The sequence below is a fragment of the Plectropomus leopardus genome, chromosome 2 (assembly GCF_008729295.1).
Source record: "Plectropomus leopardus isolate mb chromosome 2, YSFRI_Pleo_2.0, whole genome shotgun sequence".
In the NCBI taxonomy this organism is placed as follows: domain Eukaryota; kingdom Metazoa; phylum Chordata; class Actinopteri; order Perciformes; family Serranidae; genus Plectropomus; species Plectropomus leopardus.
Genome location: NC_056464.1, coordinates 28,245,390 through 28,263,037, shown reverse-complemented (window position 1 = coordinate 28,263,037; position 17,648 = coordinate 28,245,390). Strand labels below are relative to the sequence as shown.

At 39.0% G+C, this 17,648-nt stretch overlaps 1 protein-coding gene across 2 annotated transcripts in view; it reads left to right on the top strand.

Moving 5' to 3' along the window:
* LOC121958435 (SLIT-ROBO Rho GTPase-activating protein 3-like) overlaps positions 1 to 10,496 on the top strand; it is a 42,249-nt gene extending 31,753 nt beyond the window's left edge. Inside the window, exons 12-22 of one of the 2 annotated variants that reach the window (XM_042507356.1) lie at positions 1,395 to 1,425; positions 1,781 to 1,841; positions 3,679 to 3,756; positions 4,081 to 4,215; positions 4,305 to 4,410; positions 4,483 to 4,710; positions 6,267 to 6,340; positions 6,455 to 6,635; positions 7,350 to 7,496; positions 7,668 to 7,983; positions 8,306 to 10,496. In XM_042507356.1, the coding sequence (XP_042363290.1) occupies positions 1,395 to 1,425; positions 1,781 to 1,841; positions 3,679 to 3,756; positions 4,081 to 4,215; positions 4,305 to 4,410; positions 4,483 to 4,710; positions 6,267 to 6,340; positions 6,455 to 6,635; positions 7,350 to 7,496; positions 7,668 to 7,983; positions 8,306 to 8,770 (1,822 nt within the window). In that variant the 3' untranslated portion in view covers positions 8,771 to 10,496. The remainder of the gene's footprint in view (positions 1 to 1,394; positions 1,426 to 1,780; positions 1,842 to 3,678; positions 3,757 to 4,080; positions 4,216 to 4,304; positions 4,411 to 4,482; positions 4,711 to 6,266; positions 6,341 to 6,454; positions 6,636 to 7,349; positions 7,497 to 7,667; positions 7,984 to 8,305) is intronic. The other variant, XM_042507347.1, reaches the window with a different exon arrangement.
* Positions 10,497 to 17,648: the final 7,152 nt, after the last annotated feature.

Genomic DNA, 17,648 nt, shown 5'->3' with positions numbered 1-17,648 from the left:
GGGGGTTCTTTTGCCTTTGACCACTCTTTTACCCAAATGTTGGCTCACTCATGCACTGACTTTCCTCTTGCTCATTGCCTTGTGTCCACTGTCTCGCAATTTAGGAAAGACAGGGTGAGGAGAAAACACAATAAAAGACATTCTGGAGATTGTTTGATTTCATGAGCACGGCACCGGTGTGGGGTCTTGCTTTTAACATCCTTTCTCCTGTGATCCCTGGCCTCCAGACACTGAATTAATTTGGCTCCATGTTTGTCTCTTGGCCATGCACCAGCCACATCAGGCAAATATGCAAATAAACACATGGCCATATTCACTCTAATGCTCAATCAGACAGGGGCAGGAAAGACAGAGTGTGCATCAACAGCAGTGGAGCAGTACAGCCAAGACGATCAGTCGATTGGCAGGAAAAAGTGATTAATCATTCATAAATAGGGATGTCCCAATCTGATTGGAAAGATTGGTAACGGGTCAGATCAACAAATTTGCTTTGTATTAGTTATTTTGAACATGCGCCCCACCCTATCTTATGTTTATGTCAACTATCACACAGGTGTCAAATATTCAGGTTTATTTTACATAAAAAAAAAACAAATGCACCAAGCGCAATTGTGATACGAGTCATATAAAAATCTTTTTTTTCAATCATAAATAATATAAAAACACTTAAGGAACTCTTTGGATGCAGACATTTTTTGTATGGCATTGGAGAGCTGTCAAGCATGTACATTGGGTTGATTTTAATAACTTCAAAGTACTTGAAGTGTGTACTGTGCAGCTGTATTATCCAGGCAAAGACAAGTATCGGATTGGGATCCAGTATCGGCAGATATGCAATTTCCAGTGACTCGGATCGGGATCAAGGGTACACAAAATTTGATAGGGACATCCCTAATCATCAATAATCCAATATATTTTTCCAGTATAAATTCCAAATCTCTTGTTTCAGGCTCTAACTTTGTAAAGACTGCATATCTTAAGCTTTTATAATGTTGGTTGGGAAAAAAAATTATTTAATGATGACGCATTTGAATTTAGGAGATTATGACGGACATTAATCATTGTATTCTGACACCTTACAGAACAAATTATTCAACCAATTAATTGAGAAACTAATGGGCAGATTGATGGATAATGAAAAGTAGTCGCAGCTCAAGAAAAATGCCTTACTGTGTGTAGTTCTCACTCCATTCTTCTTGGGTAGCACCCTCCCTCCCACACACTCCCCCCGCTGAGCCATGTCTCACACCCCACAAGGCACTGATGCTTTGGCTATTCTCTCAGGCCAGGCCTCCTCTTTTTCTCTCTCTGTACGGTCTGTCTCTCTCACTAACCTGTTGTGGTTGTTGTTGCCTCTCTTCCTCTGTCTACGTGCCTTACTGCTCTCTGCCCAGGGGAAGACGGAATGTCCGTGCCAGGAGTCAGGTACTCTGTCTTACAGCAGGGCGGGAAAATCGCACTGTGTTCAGTAAACTAACCAACATCTCTGTGCCTCTGTCCTGTTGGCATTCCTGTGAAAATACTGTAGTGGTAGTAATATATGGTGGTGCAAACACTAACATGATTTGGTAATGCTTATTTTTGTTCTATATGTTTAAAATCAATCATTTAAAAAAAAAGAAAGAAAAAAGAACATTTTTCTCTCAAACTTGTGTAGTTAATTCATTTATGGGGCTGCTTCTATAAGCTTCTGATGATAACAACCTGCTGGCATGACTATTTGTTTTCTTTTATTTCCTGTGTGAGTGCTTCCAATGTATCATATTAATCTGTCTTGTAGGACTCGGGGCAGCCTATACCGGTGGTGGTTGAGAGCTGTGTTCGATACATCAATCTGTATGGTAAGTTCCTGTTGTGTTCATATGTTGTCTTTACACAAAATGACAAAAAAAACTTTCTCATAATTTATGTCAGGGAATTGTTAAGTATGTATAAGATAAAGTCCACTATCTGACACATTTCAGTAGGAATGTTGAAGACTGAAAATAAGTGTTTGGTCTACAAATAGCCTTTTTTCACCACAGGAACTATTCAGTGTAGCACGGACTAAATAAATAATTTTGGAGAATGAATAACTGGCTCTTGAACCGGTTCTGTTGAGGATTCTTGGAACCTTGGTGCAGTGAAGCAAATCAGCCCACGTCTCCACCAGTTTAGAGACAAACCGTTGGAATCAAAGATGTGTCATCAACGGAGGGGTTGTGAAATTCACAACAGAAGTAAACAGTGGAAGCGAAATTGCAGATCACACTGAGTACCTGCAAAGATTTGTTCTGCCATTACAGCCCCCCCCCCCCCCCCCCCCAAACAAAAACAAACAAACGAGCATGGACCAACTATTACCACATGCACAGATTTTTTTGTCAAGAAAAACTTGCCATTTCTTGGTTCCAGCTGTGAACCAACTTTTCTGGTTCTGAATCAAGTTTTTTTTTTTTATGTAATTCTTTGAATGGTTTAAAATTAGTTTTGGTAAAAACGGTTTTATGTTGGAGGAAATGCCTTATTGGGAGGTCCCCCAAGAACTATAATACATGCCTCTGAGGTTTTTTTTTTCTCTGCGTTTGCAGTTTCATCCTATCCTACACTGTCATTTTGCATATGTTTTCTCCTAGAAGCTGTTTGCGTTTTGAATTTTGTGTTGTTTTCATGGCTTACAGGTTTTTTAAAAAATGGGGGTTGCTGGTGTTTGGCCAGTTACCATACATTTATGTCACAGAGGTTCCTCTTGTGTTGGGAGAGCACCTACTCAGAAGTGGGAATTAAATAAGTCTCTCAAAACAGTGATCTAAGAACTACGATAGTTTCTACTTATTTTGGGCCACAATAAATTGCGTGATTCTTTGCACTATGAAAAAGTTACCATGGTCTTAAAATGCCTAATATTAGGACAAAGGGTGGACACAACACTCTGTGTTCTTTAGTCTTGATGTATAAAATGTTTCCAAAGCCGCCATCATTTTTAATCTCTTACAGACTCATTTGTTTAATCATTACCATCACATTATTCAGATGTGGTAGAAATACAAGCAGGAAAGTGCAACAACTTTTTTCCTATTTTAGATTCTGTGGCTGCATAGTTCCTGGAACTATTTGGTTGAAAAGAGCCTAAATAACAACATGTTTTCACTCTATTCTTTGAATTAATTGACAAAATCTGTCAAATTGTTTTTCTCAGTGTTATTGTCCCTTTGCAGCAGAATAAATTGTGTTTGTGAATATTATACTGAAGACAGACAAGTGGTTATCATTACATTCTTGTAATGACTAAAAACACAAACTGCATTTCCCAATAATGGACCAAAAACAACAACATACTCACAAAAATGTTTACCAAGACTTCAATTACCACTTTTCTAGAAATCTTCTTGCTGGTGCAGCTTTAATCTCATGGCACCTTCTTTCATTAATTATTTGCTGCTGCAGACAGCTCTTTCATATCCAGTCTCCCACCATTTTGCACCATTTTTGTCACATACATACAGAGTATCCTCAAATTGTAGCTAAAACTACCATTTGTGGTTAATTTTTTCCTTTTTGTTAATTTGTCCGTGTTGCTTTAAGTGCTATAACCTTCAGGCTCTAAGTGCTGTACACTGTGAGGCCTGGTTACTATTCTTATATTGTAAATGAAAGAACAATTGTACATTTTACACTAACATGTCTCTCTGTCCACAGGTCTTCAGCAGCAAGGTATATTTCGAGTTCCAGGCTCTCAGGTCGAAGTCAACGATATTAAAAATGCATTTGAAAGAGGTTAGTCCCAGTGCGCTTGGCCATCTTCTCTTGATTGATTTTAAATTGCGTTTTGTTCACCTCAAAAGCCATAGTCTCTTCCGCAGGCCACTAAAGTGGAAATAAAGAGCCCATGTGTCACATGTAGCCCTGTAATGGACATGTAAAGCATTTAAAATGCATAATACATAAAATCAGCATCTTAGAGTGATGAGCGTAACTGCACTCTCAATGTTTATATTAACCTCTCAACTTGAAAAACACATAAAAAACAGCAACAGTGCTGCGTTACATGGGTAGTAATGAATGATTGATGAGTGGACTAAATGTATGTTGTGTCTATAGGAGAAGATCCGCTGGTGGATGATCAGGCTGATCATGACATCAACTCTGTGGCAGGTGTTCTTAAGCTCTACTTCAGGGGGCTTGAAAACCCACTGTTCCCTAAAGAGCGTTTTCTTGACCTCATATCCACAACCAGTGAGTCACATTCCCAGAAAACATCTGAAAAATTTAAGCTTTATATGAAGTGTAGCTTTATTTTATCATTGTTTGTCTTCTTCTTTCAGAGCTCGACTCAGGAGCAGAAAGAGCTCATCACCTTCAGCAGATAATTGTGACTCTCCAGCGGCCCGTGATCATCGTCATGAGATACCTGTTTGCATTTCTAAACCAGTAAGTCCTGCCACAACGACGTTGGCTTGTCTGATGCTCATAACGTGAGCCTAATTGCGTGTGTCTTTCCAGTCTTTCTCAGTACAGTGATGAGAACATGATGGACCCCTACAACCTGGCTATTTGTTTTGGCCCCACACTGATGCCAATACCAGATGACCAGGATCCTGTGGCCTGCCAGGCGCATGTTAATGAGATCATTAAGACCATAATCATCCACCATGAGGTCATCTTCCCGACCCAGCGTGAGTTGGACGGACCTGTGTATGAAAAATGCATGACCGGTGGGGAAGAGTACTGGTAAGTGAAAGACCAGGTGTTGAACATGTTGATCAAGAGTGTGAGTGTGTGTATGATTGCATATTGTCAAGCTCTTTGAATAAAAGCTGCTATTTGTATGCAGCCATTTTTTAACATTTAATCACCCTTTTTTTTTTTTTTTACATTTTCTGCTTTTGTACTAACTTATGCAATATGCATAATTATTTACATTTGGCACAATCCTAAATACAGAAATATCTTCTAATGATGTTGAAAGTGCTGTTAGTCTGAGAGAAACACTGAGCTGGGGACAGATTATACCAGCTGATACTTCTTCTAATGATTAGTAAAAAAGAACATCAATAGACATGATTTTGTGGCCAGACAGAAACCCAAGACAGATTGGATGTTTTTTTTTTTCTTCTAGAACACAGTGGTACTGTTTTTGATAAATTAATTTTATTGTTTTTATAAATTTTATGTTTCAGTAGACTACTAACCATTTTATTACCATAGTCATTTTGTCACATGGATTATCTTTACTGTAATTTTATTACCTTGGTCTGTTCTGTAAACAGAATCCCTCCTCAGTGCTCTTTCTGAGGTTTCTTCCAATTTTTATTATTTTTTTGGAAGGGAATATTTCCTTATCTGCTGTGAGGTTCCAAGGAAAGAGGGATGTCATATATTGTAAAGCCCTCTGAGGCAAATTGTAATTTTGGGCTATGCAAATAAAATTGAATTGAACCACATTTTTACCTTTTAGTTTCTGGTAACCTGTTTATACCTTGTATGAAAATGCATTTCAGTGATGCAACACAAGTAGACAAGTAGACCTACTGCATGCCTCCAGCTGACCACTCATGTTCAGATTTTTTTACTGCTTACATCACTTATTCTAGAAGTTTAAATGGCTCCATCCACAGATACTATGCCCACACTTTTGCTGGCATGCTTGCTAGTCATGTTGGCAGTTGTGTCGGTACAGCTGGAGACATGACTGTCAGCAGAATTTAACACAGCTCCTTCCATTGGGCAAAGTGATGAACTGTCCTTCAACACCGCGTCCATGTTGTAAAATGGGCAATTTATAGAGCACCAAAACATCACCACATCCTGCACTGATGACATAGCCTTTGTCTGGGATACATCAGGATGCATTAGCAGTTACACTGCAAAAGATATATAGTCAATTGTGTCACAGTCCACCTCTGCAAGTTTTTGAAATGATCGGATCACAATGCATCAATGCGTCATTTACACTTTTATTTAGCACTTTTGCACTTGTGATTGAGCCATCCAAGAAGCATATTAATTCCAGGTTCACAAAGCTGTGTGCTACTGCGCATTTATTTTTTTGGATGCAAAATCTAGTTGTGAATTTTTGATTTTATTTGACAGCTGATTTTGTTTCTGTATTCAATTTTTGTGTTTGAAGATTTGAGAAAAATTTGGATGAAACTTGAACAAAAATATGTCAACAACTGAAAAACATCCAAATCATACTGAGTCACACATTTTGTTTGAGCTGTCCTTTACATAAACCTTATTTTACATGAATATTAAATATAGTTTAATTATATTTCCTCTTTCAGTGAAAGCCCCCACAGCGAGCCTGGAGCTCTAGACGAGGTAGACAACGGTACCGGACCCAACACTAGTGATGAAGGTGAATCAATCAGTCCACTATAAACGCAGCAGCTTTACCTGTAAGAGCTGAAATAATCAGAAATCTCAAAAATTGATTCCATCACATAACTTTGCGTTTCACTTTGTTTTGCAGAATTGGAGCAGATCGAGGCAATCGCCAAGTTTGACTATGTGGGCCGAAGTCCACGAGAGCTCTCCTTTAAGAAGGGAGCGTCTCTGTTGCTCTACCTGCGAGCCTCTGAGGACTGGTGGGAGGGCCGGCATAACGGTGTGGACGGGCTGATTCCTCATCAGTACATTGTGGTACAAGACATGTGAGTAAGATACAAGATTTTTTTTTTAATTAAACAGATATTGTTTTTGTATAAAACTGCATCAGAAAAGTGATCCAGTATGGAAGTTAGTACCTTGGTTCTGCTGTAGGACAACAACTACTTTGGGCTTGGTCATTATTTATGTTGCTCTATTTTCCCAAAATTCATGCTTCTATTCATACCGTCCTCGCGAGCTGTGTTATGTTTTGCCCTTAAAACGTGTGCCTTTGTAAAGATCACTTTACATAAAATGCTCCTGTTTTTCCTGCATGCTTTTCTTGTATTCCTGACACAACCATTGAAAAGAAAATGAATGCCCCCCAATCAGTAATTATCTGTAGTGCTGTAAGGAGGACAGGCACTGAGGTCGCTCCTCAAATGGAACCTTTAATTTCTGCTCTGGCCCCTTGCCTGATAACCTCTCCCACATTACAGGGCAGGTAACAAAATTAAAGCTAAATTAAGAGGAAGAGTGATGTAGGTACTGCCAACACTGGCTTCCAGGGACCCATAAGTGATTTATTCTGTCTTTAAAAGTAATGAGGCTTGCTTTGTGTTCTTGTGGCAAGAATGTAATTTTTAAGCATTCTCAAGTGCTGTACAAAACATTAAACTTGTGCAAAGCTCAATCTCCTAAAGTAAAAGCCAATATAAACATTTCCAGAGGCCATAAGCCATTAATCGAGATCAATCTGTTCTGTCTGTCCGCATCAGGGATGATGCATTCTCAGATAGCATTCAGAGGAGTGATAGTGCGGCCAGCAGTGGGCCACACCAAGATGAACGAGCCTCGTCCAGAAATGACCGCCAGTCTCCTTGCGAACACACACCTGAGCGCCGTTTTGGAGCAGCATTTGGACGGTTAGTTAAAACTCTGTGGGCACACACAGTACAGATAGTGAATACTTCATGTAAATATGGGTAGTTAGAGTTTTTTTTGCACTAAAGCACTCAAGTTGTGCATTTTAAATTTCCATGCATGAGAGTATAGACATTCAAACTAAGGAAGTACCAAACTGTGATTTTTCTTAGAGTGAGGGTGCGATCAGATGGAGCCACAGGTCCACGCCACAGGAACGGCGCTGATAGTCACAGTCCCACAAGAGCAGCAGACCAGCCTCCTAGAGTTATGCCTCGTCCCTGCAGCCCACACAAAATGGCAGTTAGCAGGGGCCCAACAGACAGTCCAGAGAAACGGCGTCTCACCACATTTGGCAGTGCAGGCTGTATCAACCACCCGGACAGAAAGGCCTTTGTAGACAGCCACTCTCAACGATCTTCACCCAGCACCACCCGGCACGCAAGTTTAGGAGATCACAAAACCCTTGAGGCTGAAGCACTCGCTGAGGTGAGTGTTAAAATTTCAAGAGACATAGACAAATTAATACAGTAGTTTAATCATACACCGACCTTTCTTAAAATCATCTAGTGTAGTTAAAATCATACAGTTTGCTTCTTGTTCACAGTCACACACTCACACACATCAGGATTGTGAGGGCTGGACAGTAAGAAAACACTATTTAGAAATGTTTAAATCAAACTGAAGCTTTAAAGGTGAGGGGGACATGCCATCATCTTCAGTGGAACTTTGTTTTTGTCGCATCTTTTCTGATTTTTCATATTCACTTCTAAATGTCATCATATTCTGTCCTTCTGCTCATGTTTGTCAGGACATAGAGAAAACAATGAACACCGCTCTCCATGAATTGCGTGAGCTGGAGCGACAGAATGTAGCCAAACACGCGCCTGATGTTGTTTTGGACACATTGGAGCCCCTCAAACACCCCGGCGGAGCCCAGGATCCGCCTGGCAGCCCTCTGCACACCATGGTGATCAGGGATCCAGACGCAGCCCAGCGACGTAGCAGCAGCAGCTCCTCCTCCGAGACCATGACCACTTTTAAACCTGCTATATCAGCACGTAGACCAAGCGCACCTCTAAGGCCCCCACCTGTCAGACCTGTCCGACCGGCTCCTGTGATTGGACAGGGTCAGGGACCACATCGCTCCAGCAGCTCTAGCTCCTCTGGTCTGGGTAGTCCAGGCATCACTCCCACTGACAGGGTCTTTCCCAAACCTCCCTCCCCATCACCGTCCACCTCCTCCTCATCCTCAGACAAACAAGGTAATATGTAGCTCCTGTCAGTCACAAGTCAAGCGGCTGAAGAACACTGTGGATACCAAGTGATTGTGATTACCATCACGCCCCTGCACCTCTTTTTGACAGCAAAACAAACATTGACACCTGGTCTGTACGATGAATATTTACCACTAATCTTCTATAGAGTAGGACGGCTACTGCTGGTTTCTGACACATTAACTTGTTGATGGACAAGTCGATGTACTGTATTACAATATTACACAAAAATAGGATTTAAATCTATGAGAATAATTTTATAGAATGCTGCCGTGCTGAACAGCCATGCTGGATAAAAAAGGGATGCACTGGAAAATGTTTCTGTTTACTTAAATTTGACGATGAAAGATTTCATGTTGTTAGCTTACAAACATGCTGTGAGCTCGGACATTGTATCTGGTTTAATGTTCCATTATGAGGGAACCCTTATGGGAATGTTTCACCACTAGTTATGGAGACATCCAGTCTGTGCTGGTTGATGTAGTCTATTCAAACTATAACTCCTTGGGTGCCATTTTCCTTAGAGAGCCTGTCCCGCCATACACCAGCGAGCATAAGGTTTTCAGCAACAAAAAGACATAGTGGTTCTGTCTGAAATCACTCTGTGTTTACTATATAGTGCACAACGTTAACTGTCCACAAATTTATCTGCGTCTGAATTATGCGAAATTTGCATCTACTGGGTGCATTGCCATAAAAAAATCAAATGGAATGAAAGAAAGAAGTAGGCATGTAAAGTGTAATGTGTAAAGAAAAGTGGATACAGCTTCAGACGTAGGGCCCCGTTCATTCCTATAAAAATTGCTCAGTGGCACATAAAACTGAAAAAAAAAGTTTGACAACCCAGCTAAAAAGTTACCCAGAACAATAGAGCGTTTGCATTAGAGCAGCTACCTCCAGTTTAGCCCTCCGCTAACTTGAATGGGGATAAAATGATTTAATTGTGCACCTCTAGACTTTCAAAAGTCTACTAAATCTATTAGATCTGGATAGTCAAATGAGTCTTTTCATTGGGGTTTTGATGCTCCAATTGACTGATTTACAGACATCTCTTTCACAGTGCAAGTCGATGAGAAAAAGTATTTATGGGCCGTAGGGTATCACATGATATAATTCCATTGTTTGGCCTCTTTGTCAAATTGGCTTCAAAGCCCGGTGCTGTTCCTGCGGGATTGATGTTTCTGCCAACAGTCCTACAATTCAATACGTCAGTAACAGTTGTGTGATGCTTTACCAAGCCCTAAGGAACCCAGCTTAGCCTTACATCTAAAAATAGAATACCATTATAAAAGAGAAGTCTGTAAAACTGTTGATGGGACACCTCAAACTGCAAACAAGGTCAATTTGGACTCTTCTTTTATACATTTTCAATCCAGGGATGTTTTATGTTTGTAAAACTTTCTTTGAGCCGAGAAAGCAATTTTAAAAATGTGCGATGAAATCTCAATGTGGAGTCTGGACTGAGCTGGAAATTGTGGGCGGCCGCAGTTGGAGAAATAGTATAGCACTCATTCAGTGGGCTACATACCGTGGAAGTAAACCAGAACCTAGAAACTTTTATGCTGTCTGTGCCAGTTGAGCAATTCTGATTGGACTGAATAGAATAGGCTCACCTTTTTGTGTAGGTGGACCTGGAAGCTAATGGCGCCCAGGTTCCCTCGTCAAAAAGCCTATGGGATTTTTCCACTGGATTTTGGATCATTGCAGAAAATAAGCTCTGTGGTAAACACGTGTTTATGATACTTACATGTTTTGTTCAGCAAGATAATATTCGCAAATGGACACCACTTTTGGGATTTTTTAAGCCTAAACACAGTCGTCACAAGTAAAAAAAATCTAATGCTAGGCTAAAACAAACTACCCTACCATCACGTCGCCACCATGACAAGGCTGTAAATCCGTGTTTGGTGCATTTTGGCAGTCTCATTTAGCCACTTGTTAGCAACTGTCTTTTTAAAGATAAATACAAACTTCAAAGTTTGCGAGTGAGGTAATTACTGATGTATTTTATGTCATACAGCAAAACCTTTGAAGTATCTGAAGCTAGTGTTAACCACAGACCGTATTTAATGCTTCTAATCAAAAATCACTGACGTTAAGATAAGGGAACCAGAGGTACTGTTTTAGAAATCATTCCTGGTGTTCTCTACAGGTGCATCTAGGCGTATGGTATCCTGATCAAATAATACATCCATACACCACACCTGCTAGTGATTAAAAAAAATGATGCCTGTTAAAAAGCGTTTGAAACCCCAATTCAGTGTTCACAATCGAGTAAACTATTGAGAGTCTGTTTTATGAGGAGATGTAGGCAAGGGGGTGATTTCAGACACAACCCATGGCTGAATGGTAAAACTAGGGTAGGGAAGCATTAAGTTGCAGTTCCTCTAATGGCCACTAGATCCTGACTCCAAGGAAATTACATCTATATCAAAGTCACTATTTGAAAAAACATATTTGTGTAAAAAGAATAAATAAATAATAGGTGGCAGGTGCTTGCTGCATTTAAATGACTGACACCAGAGTAACCTGTGGATATTGATTACAAAAGACTGAAAGCATCTCATAGATGGCAGCATTATTTACTAGGTTCAGATAATTTTTCTTTTACAGATTTATCTGGAAAAAAAAGCAAAAATGCTACAATTATACAAAAACTAAATCTTTGTAAACTTGCTTTAAATGAAATGTCGTCCAATTTTTTACTTGAATCGCTCCAATAATTTTTTCCACAAGAACAAGATTAAGAAGTCTCAGAGAAATAGTCTCAGTAGAACTTGTAATGGGTTTTAACTGGTTAGTAGTCGCTCATCTAAACAGCAGTGGCAGCATCACTGGTGAAAAACCGGGGTTGGGCCAGGTTTACTGGTAGCAGTGGAGCAGCATACTCAGCAACAATCTGAGACACTTTTTGTTGCATTTCGTCAGCAGTGAACCAGGACTGTTACAAATCCATATTGTGACTCTGATATTTGATAAACTCATAGTGTTTGCTGCATGTCAGTACTGGCAAGATGTTGCAAAATTAACATCTTAATAAACAAAATTATTATTTTTCCTTCAATCATTAATCTCAAAACAGGTCAGTGGATATCAGAAATACACCAGGCTGTAGGGTTACAGTCACACAGAAAGCATTTACAGTTATTGTGGACATTATAGACATGCCACCCCTATCACTAATACAAGGAAACAAGGATGAAAATCAGCAAAATGTTCTTATAATGTAGTCATCTCTCTATATAAAAAGATTAGCTGTGTTACCTCAGTAAAGAAGTAAAACGTTCTCCTACAATTCAAGTGACTAATGCACTTAAAACACTACAGGGAACTGTGCTGCATTTGTAAGTTCTGTGTTTTCATTTTGATGAAGTTGTACTAGAAACATGATATAGCACATCAGTATCATTGAAGCTTACATAATATCTAGATTGCACACGGTCCGTTCGGACTGCGTGGGTGTTTAGATGAACTTGTTTACTGTTGGTGGTGTTTGTCGTCTCTTATAAGGATGATCAATATATCTTTAAAGTGTAATAGGTACATTGGATTGAATATATACATACTGTTAAAGGATACTTGTATAAATAACATTGTATGATAGGAACAGGATATATTATCATGTCTAGTCTGTAGATTTTTGTAACTCTTATCCTTGCACAAACATTAACAAAAGAATAAATCGGTGAAACCTCACAGAAAGTTGTGGTTTTATTATGACAGTCATTAAAAAAATGAAAATGCATGCAACATTGTATCCATAGAGAACAGTAATTCTGTTGTATTGTTCTTTATTTAAAGTCAGCGTCCTTGTTATACTTCACAGCTGTGTTGGAAAGCTAAATGAACTCGACTCTTGTACAGCACAGCTCACTCCCATGTGCACTGACTAGAGTGATTTTGCATTGCCATCTAGTGGTCAGTGTAGATTTCATGCTCATTATATTAAAAGACAATTGGGTAACAGTTAAAAATTAAGAAAATGCCAACATGAAATGCACCACGAGCTTCCAGAGCAGCCTGAAGATGAAGAAGAAGCATTCATTTTACAAGTATACAAGGATGAAAACGTCCATTAGAAATGGCATTATTTGGTGTTTTGATGATGGTAGAAATCACCTGGGTACATTTACTCAAGTAATGTTATTAATTACTGTTTGCATGTACTTTACTAATTATTTTTATTTTATGTTGCTTTATACTTCGCAGTGGTGTAGTGGTAGTTGGTGTTGTGGGTATACTATTAGATATGGCTTTTTGGCTGACAGGTGGGTATACTGCAAAAGTTTTGAAATGGGGGCCAGATCAGATAATATGAAAAAATTGTAGGGCCCAGCTGCTTCTTGCATCAAATATTTTTTTTTAAAGTTTTAAATCCCATGCAAATGAGAAAAATGCAACTAAATTATTTCATTGTTCAGTGAAATAATATACAACTTACAAAGCCTTTGAAAGCAGCGGCCCTCTCAGCGGCCCAACGCCCCTTTGCTGTTTCCATGTCTGCTTCCGAGCAGGAAATTTCTGCTGTTAGGTAACTGTTCTGTTTGCTAGTTTACTGTCTGTTTATGAAAACACATCTGTTCTGACTGCATAGTTTCTGCTTAATGCATGCAAACTGTATGATTGTCCTGCTATTATGAGATGAAGGGGTAAAATGCAAAGTGATATTGCTTGATGAACTAATATTGTATGCTGGGCCACAAATAGTATATTTTGGAAGTCAAGCTGAGGGCCACAGACTTTGGACAACACTTTTAATCAACAGACACCAGGAGATGGAGCCAGTGCAGGGAACAACAGCCCTGTAGAACCAGATGCCAGCTGGAGATCTTAGTAGCTGATTAGCACTTCCCCCCTCCACATGCTGCAATCAGGGGGAGAACCAGGTGAAGCTTGTCTTCAATCAGCTCAGCATGGGCTGAAAGGCTCCTCTCCAAGCCTCAGTCACGGGAGAGCACGGCAAGAGGACCAACCCTGTCTCAGTCCAACTGCAGCAGATTCATTTAATAAAGTTAGAGAACAGCTGGAGTTTCATTGTTGCCATGTCCTCACTGTGTGACTTGGGTTTTTTTTTAATTTCATCTGAAATTTATTTGGAATTTCAGGAGTTTTGCTGCATAACAACTTTCACAAGTATCATGACATAAAAAAAATCCCAGAGGATAGCACTTAAAAGCGTTACCAAATGTACTTGTTTCCAAAGTGGTCCTCGATGGAAACAGAAAACAACACACAAAAACATCCGTATTAATGTAAATAAACAGAATATATCATATATCAACACATCACCTTGCAACTCCACTCCTGTGGTTAAAATTACCTCCCTCAAAAGCGACCCATTACCTCTCCCCTGTAACTCTTTAGTTTTGTTTGCCTTTGTTTGGCTTTGTTTAACATGTAGGGACAGGTTTATAGTATTATATATATTTTGGGCCCCTTTAATATTTCTTACAAACTTATCAAGACATACAGTTACTGCTTGTGCCCTGTGGATGGAGGCATTGTTATCCTGAAACACTCTGACCGAAAGACAAATTCTTTACAATGGCATAAAAACGGTATCTTAAAATTTCACCCAGAAAAAAGTAAGAATAATAATGGGAGAGAAAAAATTAAGAATCTTAACTTGACACATATTTTTATTTTTATTTTTTTTTAACTAAGAGGTTTAACAAAGAAATATCTGTTTCATAGAAATGTTGGAGAAAGGGCAGTAGGACCCCTCTCTTTTATCAAGTGGTCACAACCAGAGAGGGCGGAAACAACTGCTTTAATCTATAACAATGCATTGTTTTTTAATAGGCTGATACAAAGCTACTTATTTATTTTCCTCTAAATCTTGAACCAATATAATCATCAACAGAGAGGAAATGCATAATACAAAAACTATCACCAACACCTCAGCCACAGTTAAACTCATGCTTGTTTGTGTGTTTTGAATCTGTAAGGCATGTGAGGAAGTCATGTAGCTCTCCATCCTCACCCCCACCCCAAGCTTAGCAGCACATATTTTAATCTTTTAACGGCATGACTCGGAGGTCACTGCCCTGAGAGGAATCCTGACCTGAGAAAACTGATTATCATCTATTATTTACAGTTAAAATACATTGTTTGGGTATATACAATTTTAAAAAAAGAGATTAATGTGAGTGTATAAAGCAGAAATACATGGTCTTCTTTACCTTGTTTTGCTTTCCATATCCTGATCAAGGTAATTCTAGTTTTATTTCTCCCATGGCCAGCACTTAGAGCCAGCTTCAATTCGTTTATGTCTGTTTATTGAGATTAAAGTGGGAATATAATCAGATTTCAACCTTTCCCGAGGCCTGAATGGCTGCCAAGAGGGAATGGACCACCCGTGGACTAACACCCAGCTTTCCGGCTGTGCCTTCCTAGTTCAAAAGGCCTTTTCATTAGTGCTGTGATATGATTAGCAAGGCCACCAGAGTCGCTGCGAACGCAAGGCTTGGGATTGTAGCATCAATCCTCTTAGCATTTCCAAACAGTTCATCACCTCCATCCCAGGCTATTAGGATATTAAGTATTGTAATACACATGTAAGTAAATAAATAATATTAACTTGTTTATTGTGGCAGCTCTGACATGTTACAGTCAGTTCTGTGAAGCAGTTCAGAGTTTTGACCTTCTGGCTGCCCATTTATTCCCAGTAGAAGGTTTTCATTCAATAAGAGCGTTTAATTGCCTTCTTAATTCTTGCCTCTTAACTTGCTATCAGCCTCCACATATCAGGTGTGATTGAAAGCAGCAGTTCATCTGAGGGCTTGATACTGTATAATGAAGAATAATGGAAACAAGTTTGAATGTCTCTGTTTGTACTTTTTCCCTTACACAATATTTGGATAATTTTGCACTATTAATTTGTATAAAACCCTGTTGCTCTCTGCACCATGCCTATTGACAGAGATCATTTTTTCTAACAGGCTCAGCCTCTCATCCCAAAATGTTAACTTTAAATACCTTACAAAAGTTTCTCACCTCCTTGTGCTTGCACACCCTAAAGTCTGCAATCTAAAATATATATATATATTTGGCCACTTTGGAGAAGCAGAGATAAGCTGTTAATACAACAATGACATGTTATAGAAAGGTTTTATAGAAAACTCTGCAGACTTTTGCCCATTTATATATCCAGCAGACACTGAGCATTAGTAGTATTTATTCTGAATTGCCTTTGTGTCCACCTAATGTGTGTGTAATGGCATCTAATGGTGAGGTTGCAGACTGCAACAAATTGAAACTTCTCTTATGTCTCAAGTGTGTAGGACAGCATTTCCCAAATCTCTCCTTGAGAACCACTTGTTTTTCTTGTCCTGCATGTTTCAGATCTCTCCCTGTTCCAACACAGCTGATCCAAATGATCAACTCCTTATCAACTCCTGAAGCTGCTTTATAACCAGCTGATCATTTAATTCATCTGTTTTGCAGCAGGGAGACATCTAAAACATGCAGGAGAAGTGGTACTAGAGGAAAAGTTTGGGAAACGCTGATGTAGGAGCACTACGTGGCCAACATGAAAATGTGAATGGCCCTAAACAGCTATTGTTTGGTTTGTTCTTTTTTGAGCTACATGACGTACTCCATAGATGAGGACCCGCTGTGAATGTAGATATAAACAGCTCATTCTAAAAGGTAACAAAAACACAACAGCTACATTCTCAGGTGATTTATACACCAATGAAAACAAAGTTATGAATATTATATTCCATTTGTGACAGTATATCCCCCTGTATCCTACACACTGGACCGGGAATTGTTCCTTGGCGTGAGATAAAGCAAAATAATTCCAGATATTTACCTATCCAGTTTTAAAGATTGCTAATGATGACTCAGTTCCTCCTTTTATGTGTATTCGTTGTAGCATTTGAAGGCAAGTTGTTGCAGATTCCAGTTGCTGCTCCAGTCAATTAGTTGAACAGTCTGATTCATTATAACCCAATGTGCTCATTTAAAATGTCAGGTCAGAGGACAAATAAGGTTATTGACCTTAAATAGAAATATTATTATTTATATATGATATCCATGTTGGAAATTAAACAAAAGAACTTAAAAGTGTTAATCTTGTGTTTCACTATATAAATACAAAGCTGTTATGTCAGTCAGATATTCTCTAGTAGTATGTGTTTTTCATTATTTGAAACATCTGACTGAAATATGACTCAAGCTGAAGGAACTATTTTTATGTGCAATATGTCACAGGAATACAATGCTTTAAATGTTCCTGAAAACATATGACTGAGCTTTCCATAAAGTAATTCACCACAACTGTGACTGTTTTATGCTGTCAGATAATATTTATGTAAGTAAATGAAACTATCCATACATGGAGGTTTGGATTCCCTCTTATGGCCCAAATTGGTTCACTTGCTGGTTCAAATACCCCAGATTCATCTCAGGGTCCTAAATGTGATTAACTCCATGTTTCTGTTTGATCAGTGCAAGTTTAACCTGACAGGAAATAGCAATTCACACTCACATGGGTTGAAAGTAATTGAATTGATTAGGCTTGTCTCCAATTGCTCTAAACTTGTTCAATTTCTATGTTGCCATGTGCCACAGTTCTCTAAAGTTGTATTCGGAATATAAGAATAAATTGAAGATACTTTGTACAGTGTGGTGCAATGAAACAAACAGTTCTCCAGTCACTTAAAATACGTTTGAGTTTTGTATCGGGTATGCATGACTTTCTTGCACCAAGCCCGTTCTCTAACTCCCCCACATCCAATCTTCTACACCATTAGGTTTCCTTTAAGCGCACAGTTTCAAGTGAACTAAGCTAATTGCTAACCACACCAACCATGTAATGTGACTTAGTCATTCATACATGATAAACTTTTACTTTCCCTGTATGCTCACAGT